At 38.4% G+C, this 18,996-nt stretch overlaps 1 protein-coding gene across 1 annotated transcript; it reads left to right on the top strand.

Moving 5' to 3' along the window:
- Positions 1-8: 8 nt before the first annotated feature.
- On the top strand, positions 9-18,522 carry FMR1NB (FMR1 neighbor). The gene is made up of 7 exons (XM_054214081.1): positions 9-2,932; positions 3,499-3,570; positions 5,609-5,722; positions 7,286-7,423; positions 9,975-10,071; positions 13,248-13,390; positions 16,992-18,522. The coding sequence occupies exons 2-6, from the start codon at positions 3,501-3,503 to the stop codon at positions 13,348-13,350; spliced, it is 522 nt and encodes a 173-aa protein (XP_054070056.1). The 5' UTR covers positions 9-2,932; positions 3,499-3,500; the 3' UTR covers positions 13,351-13,390; positions 16,992-18,522.
- Positions 18,523-18,996: the final 474 nt, after the last annotated feature.

The following is an 18,996-nucleotide window of genomic DNA, read 5'->3' as shown; positions in this document are numbered from 1 at the left end:
GAAAAATATGGCACATAAAGCTCAAGAGAACGCAGTCTAATTATGAAATGGTACAGTACCTGTTGAGTTGTCACACTACATGCACTATATTTCTCACATTCAGTGGTTGAGTTCACTAAGGTGCTAACTAGGTTAAATGTGAAATTACTAAACTACAGTCTGACTAATTAGCTGCATTCCATTTTCAAGTGCATTTTGAGGTAATGACCTTTCTCAGTATTTGTGTGCTTAACATGTATCCCTTTCAATTCAAATTCCAATGTTTTTAAATGTTATTAAATTTCAACAAATTAAACTGTGAATCTAAATGTACAATTTTATTTTGAAAAGTCATGTTGTTACAGAACTTAAAAGTGCAACAAATGTCTGATGCTTGAGTCCAGGTCCGTCCTATTGGTAACTTATAAAGTATGGTCTAATGAATTAAAATTATTTTTAAAATAAAGTTCTTTAAAAAGAGTGAGAGGTATTTGTGAATGATGCCAAAGTCTAAATTCAGTAGGGTTAAGCTCAAAGCCTATGAATTAACAAATGCTGATGAAAATACAAAGTTTGCTTCCTTTCTTTACTAAATGCGCTTTTGTTAATGATGGTGGGAAGGTAAGATTTTCAGAGTTGCTGTAAAACCTTATTAAGGGAAAAATATTTTTATACAGCTTTTTTGAAACATCGACAAAAATCACTCTTCTTTGAGCATTCATGAGTTCAAGAAGCAAATAGGTGTAGTTCCTTGAATACAGAAATTATTTAAATAGTTACAGATGAGCTTTTTCAGCCCTTTGTGTCTCTAATATCAAATACTGTGTACCGTGCTTGCTTTCAACAAGCCAGAAACAATATTAAGAACTGCGAGTATGATATTGAGTGTAGACTCTGTGTTTTTCGTAGGAGCAACATGAAATATAACTAATTTTCCTGAACTGCAGTATGTTTATCTACAAAACCCTTCAGTATTGAATATTAAAAGGGAATAGATCAATTAGCTTCCAGTGAGTATTCCTCAGTCACTTCAGGAACCCTGCTGTATGGTCCTGGTAAGCGGCGTTCTGTATTAATCTGCAAGAGGAAAGGTGGGTCTCAAATTTTTTGGCCTCTGTATTGTTAAAGATTTTGTGTATTTCCAGTAACAGTAAGACTTGTAGTGGGATACCTGTATTAAGGGGTGGGGGAAGATGTTGATACTGTTTCTGGTGGCTACTTTAAAGAATTTTATAAAAAGTAGCAAGGCATGGCTTGATGTCATTTCTTCAGTGGTGTGTAATAAGCTTGTTCTTTTTCCATTTGAACTTAACGGTACTCAAGTTTTCATCCTAAAAGACACTAGTGAAAGAGTCTTTTCTAGCCATACTCGCATCCATGAAAATCAGGATGACCATAAGAACTTTTAATACCTTAAACGGTGTAAGACAGCTCTATACATGTTATGAAAAGTGAGGTTAGTTCGTCTGAGTTAGGTGTTCAGAATAAATTCCAGTTTGACCTGCGAGGTTCTCCTTGTTAGAGTTTCAGTAGGCTTAAGTGCAGTGTAGCTATCACATTTTTATGCTGTTTTCACCATTGAAAGGGTTAGATTTACTACAACGGCTCTTTACTCTTCAGCAGTATGAGTCTTTCACAGCAGCCTGTGGATCTTTTGCCTGCATCAAGGAATTAATCTTTTTTCTACTAGCAAATTTTTAGATTTATCCTGCATCTGTCACTCTTGCTTTCACGGTTAAAAAATCTATCTTGAGCAATTCGTGGTGGAGGTAAATAATTGCTACTAAACCATGAATATCAATTAGTTGCCGCTATTACTTTTTATGTTGTTTAAAAATTTCTTTAGAATAGGCTTCAAAGCAGTAATTTTTGTGTGCTTTGAGTACTGTATACAAGTGGATAATAAAAAAGAGCAACAATGATAGATGATTATTTTGTGTTTATGCTGAGGGTTCAATAGGACAAGACCTTTCCATACAGTTTTGCACTGAATATAAGAAACTGATTTCCAATAAAAGCAGTTAATTTAAAAAGCAAAATAAACAAAAAAACCACCAGACGAAGCCATGGATGTGGTCTGTGTACATGACTAAGACCTTGAGCATTGCAGAAATGGTATAACACAGAATTGTTTGGGACGTTGGATGTGCTTTGTTTGGTTCGTGGACTCAGGTTGAGCCTTAGGTGTAGACTGCAGTTACAGCAAGGAAAGTCAATGGGGGGGAGGCTGATTTTTTTTTAATCTGCACGTGTGGCCTTTTTCTGGGCACTCTGAAGCATTTGTCACATCTGTATATTCATTCTGAACTGCATCGTAGGAACCAGGAGCCCATTGTGATGAGCTTCAATTCCACGTCGTCGTGCATAACAAGCTTGTAGCTGCTGTGCTCTGGATAGCTGTGGTCTTCCAACAGTAGCAGAGAAGATAGCAAAAGTAGCACGTAATGAGGAAAATTGAAATTACCTCTACCTCCCTTGTTTTCTTTCTCCCAGGAAGTGTTTTCCTCTTCCTGATTTCTCCTGGATAGCATTAGATTTTAATAGATGTCTAGGAAAACATGATTCGTATCCTCTTAAGAAATTATTTCACATTTAACTACCAAAGCAAGGTTTCTCTGTAGGACCCAATGTGTTTGTATATTACTCTACAGAACAGGTTCATTCCAATGGCAGGAAAGCTTTCCTTATTTAGCAGCAGGAGTGCGGAGAGAACAGACCCTTCAAAGCCCAATACCTGTGTAAAATGCAATCTTTCTTTTCCCTGTACAGCACTTCGGAAAATGGGGTTCTCCTCCCTTACCAATACTAATAAAATAACCTCTAGGTTTAAGCTGTTTTAACAACTAAATACATGTTGTAATAATTGAAAAAGACTTTTTTAGGGTAACAACAGGAGCAGCAGGTGAAGTGCAGTAGAGCATCTGGCAAAGCAATCCTCAGGGGTTGGTTGGAGGTAAAAAACCCAGCTTAAACCTGCTGTTAGATCACTATGCATGGCTGGGGATTTCTAAAAGTATTTTTATCCATGATATAATTTCAGACCACCTTTCAAAAATGTTCTTATCCAAAGCATCTTGTACGCTCTGAAGAATTCAACAAGCTAAACTAGAATTCGATTGTAAACTTCCAACAATTTTTATTTCTTCAGTCCTGATCCTGTTCATTACAGACAGATTAAAATTTTTAGATAGAAGTGATCTTTTTAAGGTGTTGGTTGTCCAGCTCTGAGATGATTCAGAGAGAACATTTTTTGGCTAGTCTCTGTTAACAAGATTGCCTCCTTTTGTGATCTCTGTAAATGAGTAATTTCTTTAAAATCACTTCTTGCAAAAAAAAAAAAAAAAAAAAAAAAAATTACTGGGTTTGGCCTCCTTATTGCAAATAAGGCAGTCCTGCTCTGTGCAACAATCTGCTGTCATGTTTCTTCTAATCCATAAATACGAAGTTAATATGAATATATATATATTTTTTTTTTAATACATAACCACATACCTACTATTACTGTTGGGTTTATTGCAGTAATGCTGCTAACTGGCACCCATCTAGCGTGGAACTGTGTGGTACTCATGTTGCTTTATAGCATCAATTCAAGTGAGTATTGCAAGGAGAAAAGCATTTTCATAGAAGCAGCAAGTATTTTTACAAGCAAGAAATTAAGTTTACAATTCTGTTGTCTTGATAGTGATTGAAAAATACTGAAAAGTGTTACAGTTAATTACTCTGGATAGGATTGATCAGTCCTGACACTTAAATACAGCAATGTTTTGTGTTTTGTTTTGCTTTTTTTTCCCCAAACTAAAGTTGCCGTTTCCCTCATTGTACGACAATGCTGGTTGTTTCATCCCTGGTAGTCTAGCTTCCTTTTATTTTAACTTTGATTATAGATATTCCTATTGCCTGCCCCCCACACCTTTTTTTCTTTTTTTTTTCTTTTTTTTCCCCTCCAGCATACAGTTGAAGGGATTTCTATAATCTGTTGAGATTTGATGTATTTTTGCTTACTACAGAAGGTGGCTTAAAATAGTTAGCAGAGATTTTTGGCTGATAACTTGCACTCACACCAGAAGTTAAATATGGTCATCTGACGTGGGTGGAAAGGATCAGCCCACACATTAAACTTGCATTTGATCCTTTATGCATTGAGAAACCAGAATTCAGAGACTGCCTTTTCAGATCTTGGTGAAAGGCTGTCAGTTGCTGCAAGTATCATTGTAAAATGCTTCTGCAATATCTGTATGAAGTTGTCATTCTGGTTTAAAAAAAAAAAATTTCTGGGGTGTGTATGTGTGAGCTCTAACATAGATATAAATGTGATTCATAAGTATGTGATGCAGCTTGTATTGATCAGCAGTGCCCATTAAACCTATGTATATAGCTTGGCTCTTTAAACATGGTCATATATTCAGCTGATTCTTACCAAACTGATTGTCAGATACTTCAGCTGATGAACTCCCTGTGAAATCATTGCAAAATCTTTAAATTTTTCTGCTCTTCTGTCTTGATTACTGGTGGGCAGGGGGACCATGACATAACTGTTTGTGTGAACTTTGCTGGTCACATTTTTGCTATACGTTTGTTTTAGATTCTCTATTTTGACATATGTTCCATTCTCTCTACTCTGATGCTTCTTTTTCCCAAGGGAGTTTTGTACGGCACACAAGAGGCAAGTTGTGCCCTAGGGCAAATAGAGAATTTATACACTTGGGGCTCCTGGTGCTGCTAGCTGAAGAATCGTCCAAAAGACTGAAGTTGTTCAATACTGTAGTTTTTGGTTGGGCCATGATCTCAGTTCTGGTCACAAGGAGCTATAAAACCATGAAATGGCTTTCAATAAACTCCATCCCTGAAAGCCATTAAAGTTGTGAATGTGTAAGTTTCTTGTATCGAGAGAGAAAAAAGGCAAGAAAATAGGAATACAGGGTCTGGGTTTCTTTCTGCATTGTAGGGTCCCACTGTGATTTGCACCTTTGGTTTCATGAAAAAGATGTTGTGAGGCAACAAGGTTTACTGATGCCACATTTTTCGGAGTAGCGTAAATGAAAGGCGATCACAAGTCCTAGAGCCACGAATCACTAGGGTTTGGGAAAGTACTCCAGTACCTCTATATTCAGAGATGTTTTGCTCTTTTCTACACAACTGCTGCAGGTCACTGTCTGAAATAAGATGTTGGGGTAGATGCATGTTTGGTTGTATCTGATAAAGCTGCCTGTCACCACATTTCTGTATTTGAGTTGCGGTCTGATCTTTATCTGAAACAAACGCCAAAAGTTCTGCTTGCATACATAAGGGAAATACATCTATGGATATAACACAGAGCTTTCATCTAGCCTGCACCTTATAGGTGAACAGTAGGGCTTCTTATCTTGGCAATTTCCACCTGAATGGATTCTTTAATTTAAATTTCACAGCTTTAGTTCTGTACTCATTGTGGTTCATGAAGCAATTTGAAGTAGTATAATTGAATACAACAGAAAGACATCTACGCCTAACCTTGCTAGCCATCAGTAGTCACAATTCATAATGACTATAAATGTCTTCATAATGAAAGATAATCAGTATGAAAATGTCATTGCATTTAATTAATTATGGATATTTTGCTGGTAATGAGCTAATCATTATGAGCTTTCAGGTTTTGCATCACCAACTGAGCATGTTTTAGAAAAAAGTGAAGTGGCACCCAGCAACTTTAGCATGAATCTGAAAGATGTGTATGAAGCTCTCTTAAGCTTCTTCAGGCCAGTGAGTAAGTGTCACCTCATCACTGTAATGTTGTTTCTCTTCCCTTTCCCCTTCTTCTGCCTCACTTCCAGGCCACCCTCCCACTCCTACCTGTCAGCTTTTAGTGTATTTAAAACCCTTAGTCTGATACCGTAAAACTTACTAGATCTCTTCAATATGATATTGTTAACTGCTACTTTGGAACAATCATAAATTTGCTTCCACTGTGTGACTACCCTCCTACAAAACCCTTCATCATCAGTCATGTGATTGAGCTAGAAATTAGAAATGCTGGACAGTTTGGCGTAGGATCCACCTTGCTTTGTGGTGTTGTATCTGATCTGAACTAGGTTTCTAGTCTTCCCCTATACGCATAGGAAGAAAAGAGCAATTTGGCACATCCTGAGTAAGAGAAGGATTTTGACCCACAAAATCTCCCACTTCTACTGGTGAAGGAAGGCTCCAGGGCCAGTAGCTTACGCTGAACCACTCGCCTTTTGGACTGCTCAAGTTAAATGACAAGAACTACATTATGTCATAAAATTAGTGAGAAGGAAATTGCAATGTTAATTTGCTAATATCAATAAGAAAGATAATATCTGTGAACACAGAAAGGGCTTGGCAAGTACAAAAATTGCAAGCCTGGTTCCCTAATTGGATCACAAAGAGAAAGGAGAAGCAGAAATACCACTTCTCACTTACTACGTTTCTGCTTTACCTTAATATCGGAGTACCTGCACTGCTATTCCTACCACCTAGCCCTAAGTAAAGGGGTCTTGTGAAGTGCCTGATACCCCACTTAATAAACTGAATTTGGCTACCATTAATGTCTATGGTAAACGTGAGACTGACAACGCGGCCAGTCTTGGCACTGGTGTTGGAACCAAATGATGCTTTGCAGCTGCTGTGAAAGTGTCATCTAAGGGATGTGATACCAAGTTTTACAGTAATTAAATAGACATGTACTATTTTTTACTATCTTAAATGTTTAAGCTCTTCGCACAGATGACCTCATGTTTTTCCGTACTCTGTTATTAAATAGCAAATTTTAAAAATTGCTTAAATATTTGTTCAGTAACTGGATTGGATGTCTTGGAGTTTTGTCCCTATCAGCTGGCTTTCAGGTGCTTGCAGAAACATGCCATTAGTGCCAAACGGAGAGATGGTTAGTTGCAATACGTTCTATGCTGGACCCTTAAAAAAAAAAAAAAAATTGTCTTGAATTTGTGTTTCCTTTTTTTAATTAGAAAGAGTCCAGTCAGAAAATTTAGTTTGTCTTTCCCACTTACTTTACAAATCTAAGTGGCAAAAAAGTGGCACAATGGTGTTAAGATTTACTTTCATAAATGTTTCTCATCATTGAAACAAAGCAAATTACTTAAGATTTTCTATGACATGACTTTAGCTTTTCTGTTAATTTTAATATAAAGACTGATTAGTGTTAGGGAAAGAACATACGTGAAAGTCAATGATACTTCTTTCTGGCAGGGTTACTCTATCAAAACATTCCAGAGACAACAAAATAACTCCCTTCTGAGCGTTGTTCCTAAAATAGAGATCTTACATATTATTTCTTTTTTTTTTAAAGCATGCCATCACAAAGATGAACAAACCTTAATTCCTTGTCACGTAGGAGAGAGCCTTAACATAACTGAATGCTTGAAAAATAAATGTTGTCCTTCAAAAACCAGCCATGAACTGCCATGTTACATGCCATTCGAAGACAGTAAGTACGCTTCTGTAGATTACTGCCTCATAGCCAAATGCTGCTTCTGGTCAGACAATACAATTGTCATTTCTGTTTCTTCCTTTAGTTTTTCAGGTCACCACATTTCAAAATAAGTGTAACCTTGCATTTATTTCTGCATGTGTATTAATACAGAAAACAATTAATTGACAAAGAGTTGTCTGGATATCTTGTCAACCCAAGCACAAGCAAAGAACAAGTGATGTGATACAAACGTAGTCACACATGTTAGTACAAAGAACGGAGTGAAGGCTTTATTTGTGGAAAGGGAGTTTAATCCAAAGTAGTAGTGGCTGTGAAAGTGCTATGAAGAAAAGGTGAAGGAACTGGATGTATTTAATCAGTTAAAGAGGAGGCTGATTGATTGGTTATTTAATAGCTACTGAAGGCTGTTTAGAAGGGCAGTTACTAAGGTGAGGGAGCCACAAATTCTTGGTAGAACCAGATGATATAACAAGTGGGAATTGCCACTAATTGATGCTTGAGAAATTTACCTTGGACATTAGGGGAAAGTGTTCATTATGAAGTAGTGCAACTCTAGAACAAATCATCAGAAAGGTGGTGGAGTCACCATCCTTGGAGGTTTTCAAGACTTGGCTGGACAAAGACACAGCTTACTTGACCTCATGGTGGTTGCCTTCCTTCAGGAAGAAGGTTGGTCTACGTGAGGTGCAGAAGTCTCTTACAACCGATGTTTTGTGGTTCTGTGTTCTCAAATTCTAGCCTTAACGTAATATTTTACCTTTTACTTTTCTTTGAGCATAGACTTAGTGTGCATGATTATTTTTCTGTCTCATAGGAAAGAATGCAACAAACTATTTTTGTGTGTCCTACCTTTGCACATAACTCTGTGGTAATCTCTGCTTTACTGAAAGGATTGAATCAAATCTTAATTTTTGTCATAACTTTTTTTCCTGTTTGTACAGCTTTGTAGAAACAGTTCTTGCTTTTCACAGTGAAGTTGCTTCAACAATCTGAAAAATGCAAAAACATTAGAGTCTTTTTATTAGACACAGAATTACTGGGTTTGGAAGGGACGTCTCAAGAACACGTAGTCCAATCCTCCCTGCTCAAGCAGGGTCAGCTACAACAGGTTTCCCAGGGCTGTGTTCAGTCAAGTTTTGAATATATCCTAGGACAGAGACTCCACAACCTCTCCAGGCAACCTGTTCCTGTTATTTGAACCTTCACAGAAGAAGAAGAAAAAAAATATGTTCAGATGGAATTTTGTGTCTTAATTTGTGTCCTTTGTCTCATGCGCTGACACTAGACTCATATCTCATAATTTTCTGTCAGGAACAATGTGAAGATGTTAGAGTGATATTTGGAGATTCATCATAGACTTAAATAGGAACAAAGCTAAATATGACCATATTTTTTCTAACACAGCAATCCCTGTTATGCTGTATCCTTTTTTTCCACCAACAATTAAGCAGGAAGACAATCTTGCCAAACATGGATGTTAAATTAGTAAAAAGAAACCATAATCTAGAACTTAATGGTTTAGGGCTTCCTGATATAATTTGGCATACCTCCACTGATTTCAGAGATGATATCCAGTTTTCAGGAAGTGTTGACTTAATGTAGATGTGAAATCCCAAGGGAATACTTGTAAGCTAACATGAATTCTCTTTGTGCTTGTCTGGGCTCACTCAGAAGGCAGTGAGTGCAGAAGGCAGTGTCTTTATGTATAAAAGACACTTCACTATAGCGAGAAGAAAAGCTGTACAGTGGAAATTGTAGCTCTTCTGCTCATTTTTAGGTCACACACTCAAGCAAATGTTAAAATTAAATATGCTTATTCAGCTGTGACTGCTTGATTCCTCATTCCAGTTAAGCTTTTATTGTTTGGACATAAATATCAAGGGCTGACTATTTTACAGAATTATTTGTTCATGGATTAATTAGCTCCTCGAATGCTCCTGGATGTACAACATATGTCCAAAGAAAATACAAACACTTACTGCCCTGGGAGCACATGCTGTTTGCCTTGTAGCAATCTGTTGACAAAAGAGAAGCGCTTAGCAGATATTAGACTCATGGCACTTGCATTTCTGTAAGATGGTCACAGGCTGCATACTTCTTATGGGGGAGTTTTGTCTTGAATTTCACTACGAATAAAATGAGGCTTTGCGAAAATGCTGCAAAAGTTATTAACTGAAATAGATAAATAGCATTCATTTGCATGATTTTTGTCTCCATTCTTAAAGGAACTTCTAAAGGACTTGGATTTCTTATCTATCTATCTATCTATTTATTTATTTATTTATTTATTTTCTGCCCCCATGCCCTTGGCTCGCTCAAACTCCAGTTGCTTCTGAGACCAACCAAATACTATTTGAGCTCAGGTCAAATTTGAGACTTGATCTTTCACATCTGAGCTCACTTCTAACACTTTTTTCCGTTGTGTTGCTGGCTGAGATACATACATACATACGTGTCTCTCTTACAGCCTAGTCTCTGTCAGCTATACCTCTACATTTATCTCAGAGTGATTCATTACTAATGCAAACTTCTGCTGACTCTACAGGTATGCAACAGACATTTCGAGTGCTTGTGCTTGTGGCAGGAGGACTTTTGATTTTGGGGTGTCTACCATTGTGTTGCTGTGCCGGTTTGCAGAAAAGGTAAGCATTAGAACATGACCAGATCAAACTTATGAGGTACCGCTTCTAAACATAGAAAATATGGACAACTGACATGTTTTAAGTTAGTGAGTGGAGAAAAGACTGTGAAAAAAGGCAAGAAACTAATGTGCAAACATAAAAAAGGAGTTCTTCCATTTTGAAGTTACATAAACCAGAGAGTCAATTTGGCTTAAGGAAAAAAAGTTTATTAATGCGACAGTATTCTCTCTAAAGACCCAGTTATAAAGGACTTGGACTTAATCTTACTTCCCGTGCTTGGGAAATTGCACGTAAAACATGAAGGCACGCTCCCTGCAGGTTAGAAAAGAAGTCTGTGTGTGAAGACTTGAATGGAGCTTGAGTGGTCGGGCCTTGAGTTCAGCTCCGTAGGGAGCGCATCCTCTCCTGGGCTGTTATGCTGACTTAGGGAAGACCAGGCTGTTGCTCCCTTGACTCTCCAGTTATTGTCCTCCACTTTCTGCCCCTGCTTCTCAAAAAAGGAACTTCGTTTCCATTCTTCTCCACTTTGGCAGGAAGGCAACACCAACTGCCAGTTGTGGGCAAAAAAGATGGTGAATGAGACTTAAGAGCAAATCAAGCTGTCGGGCAGCCTGCAACGCTGCACACCGTCCATCCTGTTCATCCCAGAATAGGTTTTGAGGACACAGTGTCCTGAGTGCAAAGAAAAAGGAAAGTTTGAGGAAAAGTTAATTTCACTTTGTTAACATGAGTTTAAACAAAAACAAGTGAGAAAATTTCCTGCTGCTTGCCTTGGCTCTCAAAAATCACAGGGAGAAAGAAGGGAGACAAAAATGGTTCTTTTACCACTGCCTTTGAAGGGACTTCTACAAAAGAGTGACGTTGCCTACTTGCCTATGGTAAACAGTTGGCTGCTGCACAGGAAATGACGTGTGCAAGCAGGAATGAATTGTCTGAAAGATAATAGGGAAGAAATGAACGAGAAAAAGTAGTTTGTCAAGAGGAACAAGTAGATATGTGTCTGTGTGGGATAGACCTAGAGTTATGCAGTAAGACACAGAAGGAAAGAATGAAGTAGTAGGCCTGAACGGAGTAAGAAAGATGAACTGGGAGCATACTTGAGAGAAAAATGAATTAAGTCTCTGTAATGCTGCTGACGTGCAGTGTGCAAATTTTTAATGTATAAGGCATGTTACAGCCTGTGAGTGCTGTGCGAGTAGTTTAGCGTTTGTTACTGTGAAGAGTTTTGGCATGTGTGTATGTTCTTGTGATAATGGGAAGACATAAGCTCCACAACATCAAAATCGTTAAACTAAGATGGATGTATTAACATAACTGCGCTTTATTTTTCTGAGTTGGTAGTTGATATTGAATGGCTAATGCTTGGTTAATATGACAGAATTGTCTTTTTTGTGAAGATTTTTTTTTTTCCCCTCTAAGTGTTAAACTTTTGCTTTACAAAGATATTAGTAGTCTGTGTGGGATCATATGCATGCACGTACACACACACAGAGACTTTACTAATGCGGCTGCTTAGCAGATGGCTATTTGCTATGGAGTTCCACATTTAGACAAAACCTGCTGTGAAAATCTCCACATTACATCTTACGCTGTGCTCAACAGCTGATGTTCAGCATACAGATAGCTGCACTGAGTCATCGGTGACTCTGAAAACAGGAGGCAAAGAATTAACATGAAATTATCATAAATTTTCTGGAAAATGAATTAATATGTGTACATTTTGAGAGAATTCACATTAATGTTTAAATGATCGTTTTGGTGTTTTTTTATAGACAGTGAAACTAGGAATATTGCTGTTCTGCTATGACTTGTTTTTTGCTTTGTTTTTTAATGCAGTGATTAACCAGATGCTAAATGGTTTTAATTTTCAACATCATATATTTGAGTTCTAGGAAAGCAGCAATCCTATAACGTTGTAACTTTGTGTTTTACCAGTTTTAGAGACAGTTTATAGAGCATATGGCTTTGAAAAGCATTCCTTCAATGACCCTAAAACCTTGTCTCTGGCTTGAAATTCTTTTGTTTTCGATATTGTATGGTCATTGTTGAGAGTGTCCTGCATATAATGCCAAAACTGTTCTGCAGTGGGCGTGCACAAAAGTGAAAATTGTTCTCTAGAGTTATCAAAAAAGAGGGCTTTTGCTGATGAAATTTGGGATAATTGATTAGTTCCATTGTGCTCTTCTAGAGCAAATTCTAAGGTTTCCCATAGGAGCCTGTATTTACATTTAAAAAAAAAAAAAAAAAAAAGAGAGAGAGAGACCAAACTAGCCCTGGAAAGCATTTGCAGGCACTTGTGCTATGTAACCTGGAGTGGCTGTTTGTCAAGAGATGCCCAGGACTAGGACAGCAGAGGTAATTCCATAACATGGCCAGACTGAACACATAGAAGCATGGAATTCCTGTAAAATGGATAGAGGGAGCTGAGTACTCCTCCCATTGCCACATTTGATCAGCACTAGTAACTTCCCGAGTCAGTGAGGCTTTGTTACTTGCATAAATACTATGTATTTGTCTCCTTCCAATGGTATTTTTCATGCAGGAAGCAGAATCTACATCTGCTCCTTCCCTGGTAATTGACAGTTTCTCTTGTGTGCTATCAGCATAATATTTCTTTTCTTGAACTGTGTTCTCTGATGCTTTTGCTATGTCCGTAATTGTGCTATCATATCTTATTTCTCTGTTTTGTTAGTCTTTGTTAACAACCACATGCAGTGATGGGTAGATTAAGATGCTAAAGGTTAGGAAAATGCAGAGCCCTTAACTAGTTCTATATGTGAATAATTGTGTGTAGATTTTAAAAATAGCGTAAGAATTAGAAAAGTCTTCATTTCCTTCTGCTGAATTCCTAGTACAGCTGTGGGAGGCAGTCCATAGATTTTGGTTAACCAGTTACTAGAGAAATTTCTGGTCACGGTTGCATTATATGAATCAGAAGCTGAGCTGAAATTCATGAAGAAAATGTAAAAGATGGGAAAAGCTTATTGAAATGCTTTTCCTAGCCTTAATCTGTCTATGTTCTAGTGATTAAATCCTGTGATGGCCCCTGAAATTAGCTGTAGCTTTGCAGTTTTTTTCACTGGAGCTAGGATTTCACAGCTAAAGTCTAGGTGATGTTCTCTAAACTCCTTCTTTGGAAGTCAACTAATTTCAGCTGTTGTTTTAATATGTTGCAGTAAATGTCTCAATCCTTTACGAAGGGCAAACAAGGAACTCGAGCAAATTGTGCGGAAGAAAAAAGCACGTAGTGATGACACTTACGTCCCTTTGCTGGACTGACTTAAGAAAGACTCTAAGGACCAGAAGAACAAAAAAAAAGGTAAACTAATCTTGGAGTATTCTTTTGTTCTTTCCTTTTAGGATTCTTATATTATATCAATTCTGTGTAGAATACTAAACATATGCAGTACTGAATGCCTGTTGCTTCCCAGTCCAGTAGACTTTGTCAAAAGGCACTGAGAGTATTGATTTGGAAAAAATGTGAAGATGTCCCTAAATCTAGTCATACTGATGTTCAGTATTTTTTTTTCCTCCTTTGGCGTAGAGGAACATCCAGTTGATCTTGAAGACCTCAAGCAGACGGACACCAGGATTACTTGAATACACACTAGAAAATGAGAAGTTTAGTTTTAGTATCAGAGTAATACAGTGTTGTCCACCCTTGATGATGCTATTGATTTTGCAATAGAAGGTCTTCATTTCTAGGTCTTCATGCTCATTCCGTATTTCCTGTACAAAAAAGCTGGTAACACTGAAAGGCAAAACTGCTTGTGGCAACTCCTGAATAGTAAAGCCAGTCTTCTCTTATTAATATAGCACCCTTTGGAGCGATATAAAGATAGCAGTTAAGTGTCTGTCTTGGCTGAGAGGTCAGTTTTAGAGTTAAGAAGAGTGTTGTCATCCATTAAACTTGCAGCAAGTGGCAAGCTTATGGTGTTTCAGTATTGGGTGGCACCATAGTGCCATCCGTGGTGCTACTTTTACTGAGGAGAATGGCTGTTTCCAGGTTGCAGAGGATTTGGTAAATCTGCTGTTGGGCCATTGTTTTAAAGATATGCTTTGCAAAAATACGAAGTACTTGAGGAGAATGTGGTAGTGTTTTCTCTGGCATTGTTTCTCTCTGTGGTGTATCACTGCACTGCAGAACTTCCTTTGATCTTTGGATGACCTGTCTCCCAAGGTAGGTGATTTCAAAATGCAGTTTCTTTCCATTTCCCTGTAGTGTAACAAAAATAAAAGAAACAGTTTTCAGCAGCTGAGTGCAAACTAAGAGTGAGCACCTAAAAGAATGTCAGTAGAAATCAGTATCACCCATAATAATGCAATCACTGGCCATTTTTTGGAGGGTCTGTGAAATCCATGTAGCAGGATTTCTGAGATCTACAACTGGGAGGAATGAAGCTTTACTCCTAAGCTGGAGAGAGAATAAACATTATGAGTGATTCTTAGAAACTCTGTACTTTCAGGATTCCCTATTAACATTTTTTTCTTAGTTTCATCAGTCCTAAAAAAGGCATCACTTAAAATCCAAATGTAATAGGAGTGGAATATGCATATGGGCAATCTCATTAAATAGTTGGAGTACTTACTGATGGTCACATAACTACATGTAGGAGCTTTTAAGCCCGTTATTGCAACCATTGCCAGTAGCATTGTATTACGGATGATTTGGTTGTAAATTTGTAAGCAAAAGAATTATGATTTTGATGTGGAGCAGCAGAGTGAATGAGACTGAATAGGCCTCTGTTTGCCTTCCAAATCTGATGTGTATGTGCTGTTTCGTGATGTTATTTTTATGAATGGTAAAGTATGTATATAGACATTTTGACAATGATAAAAACAGTTTCCTGCTACATGAATTTAGGGGCACTGTCACAGCTGAAACGTACATGTGACAAACCACATAGAGCCTCATGGCTGGCGGTGGTTATAGAGAGAAAGAGCTGTGCTCTGGAGAAAGTTAGGCTTTTGTATGGTGCTTCATGATTTTGATTTGAAGGGTAATAAATTCCTTCTGTTTCCATGTCATTGACAGCACAACTGCTTTCAATGTCACATAACATTCTGACAAAGGGACACATACTGATAAAACAACTGTATTTAACAGTAAGCAATCACCGCATCTGCAGTAAGCCTATCTGGCAGCACCAGAACAACATGAGCACAAGCAAAATATATGCACTGTAAGAGGAGGAGGTGAGATGAAAAAGACACAGCAAGGGTTATATTGCTCCTGTTGGGACAGTACTCAAAAGCACAGTACATGGATTTGGGCCCTGTCCCCTGTTTCATTGTAAAGATGTTCTAAAAAGCTGGAAGTTTTGCTTTTCAGTTGGAGGAGACAAAAGCTCTTGTTTTAATTTCTATAGTAGCTTGACAGTTCATTGAATCAATAGCTGTCAAGCATGAGTATTGCATAAATAACTGCTATCTGTGCCTAAAATGTCAGAATTGCTACTTCATTATTATTAAAGGTCAAGATTATCACCTTAGGGTCAAATCACAGATGTACATTCACAAGCCCACGTGTGATGCTAACATTGTACTGACATTGTCACATAAACGTGTGTGTTTTGATCAGCTGATTGCCTGCTTGATTCCACTCGTAAATATTCAGATCCCTTTGATAATTTGTTTGGTTTTGTACTCCTGGACCTTAGCACAATACAGAACAATTTCAGCATGGGGTTACCCCAGATCTACCTGAAACATGTCTTCTCCCCAGTGCCTAAACTGCTGCTGTGTATCTTGGATATAGCAAGCTGCATGATGCTGAGCCAAACTCAATTTTCCTTTGTCCTTTTTGTCCCTTCAAAGACCTCGATTAGGGCCCATGTCAGCTGGAAGGCGGCACAAGCATTCTTACAAGGCTCCTGAGAGTGCCTTTGTGGCTAGTGAAAGAAGCTGCTCGAGCTGGGTGCGGTTCCCAAGTCTGCAGAGCAGAACTTCTACCTTCCAGGCCCGGGGAGAGGGAGACACTGTCGGTACTAAAATCAGGGACCACAAGATGGTGCTGTAGGAAAACATTTTTCCCTCGGTGGTTTTGGTTTCTGGAGAACTTTATTGATTTCCACCTTTTACAATGTGGTTCATCAAGTCACAAAAAGGCAGACAGTGTACAATAGAGCAATGGTCACTCAGTAAAAAAGACAACATAATACAGCATATGATGACAAGGCTTTAGAAGACTTACAAGATATACAAACCATTGCTTGTGGCTTTAGATCTGCTCTCTCTCCTATTGAACTGATACAGAGTGAAACAAAAGCGCTCTCAGTGGAACATCCCTCTTTATCTCCACAAAGATTAAATAAATACAAGGCTAAACAACCTGCCCCAATGCACAATAGCTGTGTCCAAGGGTGGATGCTGCTACCCTAGAGACGGGAGCTATGATAGGGCTTCAACAAGTAGTACGGCTCTTTCATCACATCACCCGGAGCCTGTGCCGTGTCTAATGGCAAAGGGTTTGTGTCACTTTCTGTTCCCTCTGAAACCTAACCCCCACCTTTAACCACAGTCTGTAACATGACGAGAAAATGTTGAGATGATTTTTGGAAAGCTTTAAAGCAATATGAAATGACTGCATTACACTGCAGACAATTGTGGCAATATCTGGTACTTCTCTCCGTCTGACCTTTAGAAAGCTTTCAAAGTCATGAGAACTGAACTTAAAAAATAAATACAATGGAATGAAACCTAAGCTTCTCAGAACAGATTTGAACCATAAAGCTCAAAAAAACAAAGCCAAATCACAAATTTGTATTTAAGCAAAATCCCTGTGATTGGGGAACTTATGTCCTATTTTTGAAGACTTGAGGTTCGGTTCTGAGGCCTATTTTACCCAGCTGAGATTCGTGCAATGCCAGGCAGTGCAGGTATAGTAGAAGACCATAATTGCTCAACAAATGTTTTCACAGGTTGCCTCCATGTAAAAGATGCAATTTTGAAATGTTATGGTTCTTCTGATCTTTTGCTGACCTGGGCTTGGATGCACAACTAAAATGAAGTGCAAAGGTCTCCCTGGAAAAGGTGTTTCATGTCATCCTGCAAGGTCCCAGTGGAGCGACTGGCTCTGTCCAACTCAGTTTTGCTTCTGATCTTTGTGCTTCAAAACTTTTTTGTTCTCACAAAACACTGGAAAAAAATAAAAAATGGTTTCTGCCAGATGAAAGTGAAAAACTGTGCAGAGCTGTACCATTCTAGCCTTCTGAGTTTCGTTGTACTGCTTCCAAGTCGCTTCGCAAAAGGCATGTTTCTTACTGCACTGCTTCCTTGGAGAATCCACTGTCCTACATGTATCTCCCATCCAAGCAGATAAATCTTTGAGCCTGTGTGTACGTTTGAGCCTGTGTACAGGTAAGTGGAATGGAGCTTCACTCTGCAAGAGCTGTTTCTCTGTAGTATCAACCACCACTGCCGTCCCAGTAGCTCTGTGGGTTTGGTAGTGTCAGCTGACATTCAGGCAATGTGGGAAAGGTGATGGCAATTCTACAAAGGGCTGCCCTCTAAAAGGGACCATGGCTACTGATGTTGTAGACCTGCTGCATTGCAATGTGATTTTTCAGTCTGTAAAGTTAGAGCTGTTCAATATTCCACCTAGTGTACATCATCGGCTGAGTTGAAGTGAAATGATTAAAACAACTTCCCTTTATTCTGATGCATCTCGGCCTGCCATTTAGCACTGCATTCTTGTCCAGGCTCCTGTTAAGGTTTTTACTGACTCTCCAGGCTTTTACTATTTTCTTATTCAAGGTGCTTGATCCAGCACCAACATGCATGATCTAAATGTGGGATGGAGGAACTAAACCAACTAAAAGGACAGATAACATCCTGCGCTTAGGACTTATTGCACAGCCAGGAGATGTGGGCAGATAATGCACAGATATAAAATGCTCTTGCATACATTTCCTACCAGGAAAGCCCTCCTTCAGTTAAATGCACCAGGTAGGTTAGCAGCATTACTGAAAAGCAATTTCTCCAATGAGACTTATGAATGGCAGTAGCTAAGCATATAGGAATTGTGGTTGGCTACATGATGCACCTTTTTCCATCATCTTCAAGCAAGGGCAGGAAAAAGTTCATTCCCATTCCTAACATTGGGTGCATTGTTAGCTGGTATTTCAAGTTATTTCAAGTTATATTTCTCAGATACCAAACTGATAACTTTAAAGAATGACAGAGCTCAGTTTGAAGGAGAGGGAGCTCTTATGGTCTCTATGAACAGCTATCAGAAGCAAGGAAACCTGAGAGCCTGGGGAAAAACAGTTATTGGGATGGTAGTGGCCAGTTATTTTGATGACGCAGTAGGTGACTGAGACCTAGCTTTTGAATAGTGGATAAGCATGGCGAATTACTGCTATGGTCCTCTTCATTCATAACAGTCCTAGAATGCTATTAAATGGCTATGGTTAAACCGTGAAACATCTGGGGTTGTGGCACATCAACTAAAGACCAGGCAGTGCAAGCTGCAAAGGAAGATCATGGGAAAAATGACCTTCTGAAAAATGACATGGAACATTTTAGCAGAATGCAACAGAATCTTATTCCTGTTTGGCTTTTTCAATTTATTTTTGTTAGCGTGGTCACATATAAAAGCCTGTCACAGCAACTGCTACAACCATTTATCTTTATTTTTTATCAATAAGCTTGGATTATTTTTTTAAAAAGCATAACTACAATTAATCGTAACTCATCAGTGCAGCTAGCTAGGAAGCAAAAGGTTAACAGCAAATTCTGTTTTACTGGTTAAAGATGCTACTATAGCAGCATTTGCTCAAATGGTTGTTTTACACATGCAGTGGCGTCATCCAGTTTAAATCCTGCTGTGTTTCTTTGCCAACAACTGCTAGTGAACATTTGCCCACCTTCCCTGCTGCTGAGTAGTATCAGGATTAGATGCAGGGAGGCGAGCAGGCTTACAAC

Source organism: Rissa tridactyla, chromosome 9 (genome assembly GCF_028500815.1).
Source record: "Rissa tridactyla isolate bRisTri1 chromosome 9, bRisTri1.patW.cur.20221130, whole genome shotgun sequence".
In the NCBI taxonomy this organism is placed as follows: domain Eukaryota; kingdom Metazoa; phylum Chordata; class Aves; order Charadriiformes; family Laridae; genus Rissa; species Rissa tridactyla.
This window is presented reverse-complemented; position numbering and strand designations above follow the sequence as displayed.

Excerpts from the sequence above, each read along its gene's own strand:
- FMR1NB (XM_054214081.1), top strand. The coding sequence starts at position 3,501 with ATGCTGCTAACTGGCACCCATCTAGCGTGGAACTGTGTGGTACTCATG. Across the intron at positions 5,723-7,285 it reads AAGCTTCTTCAGGCCAGTGA|CATGCCATCACAAAGATGAA; the intron begins GTAAGTGTCACC and ends TTTTTTTTAAAG. Across the intron at positions 10,072-13,247 it reads TGTGCCGGTTTGCAGAAAAG|TAAATGTCTCAATCCTTTAC; the intron begins GTAAGCATTAGA and ends AATATGTTGCAG.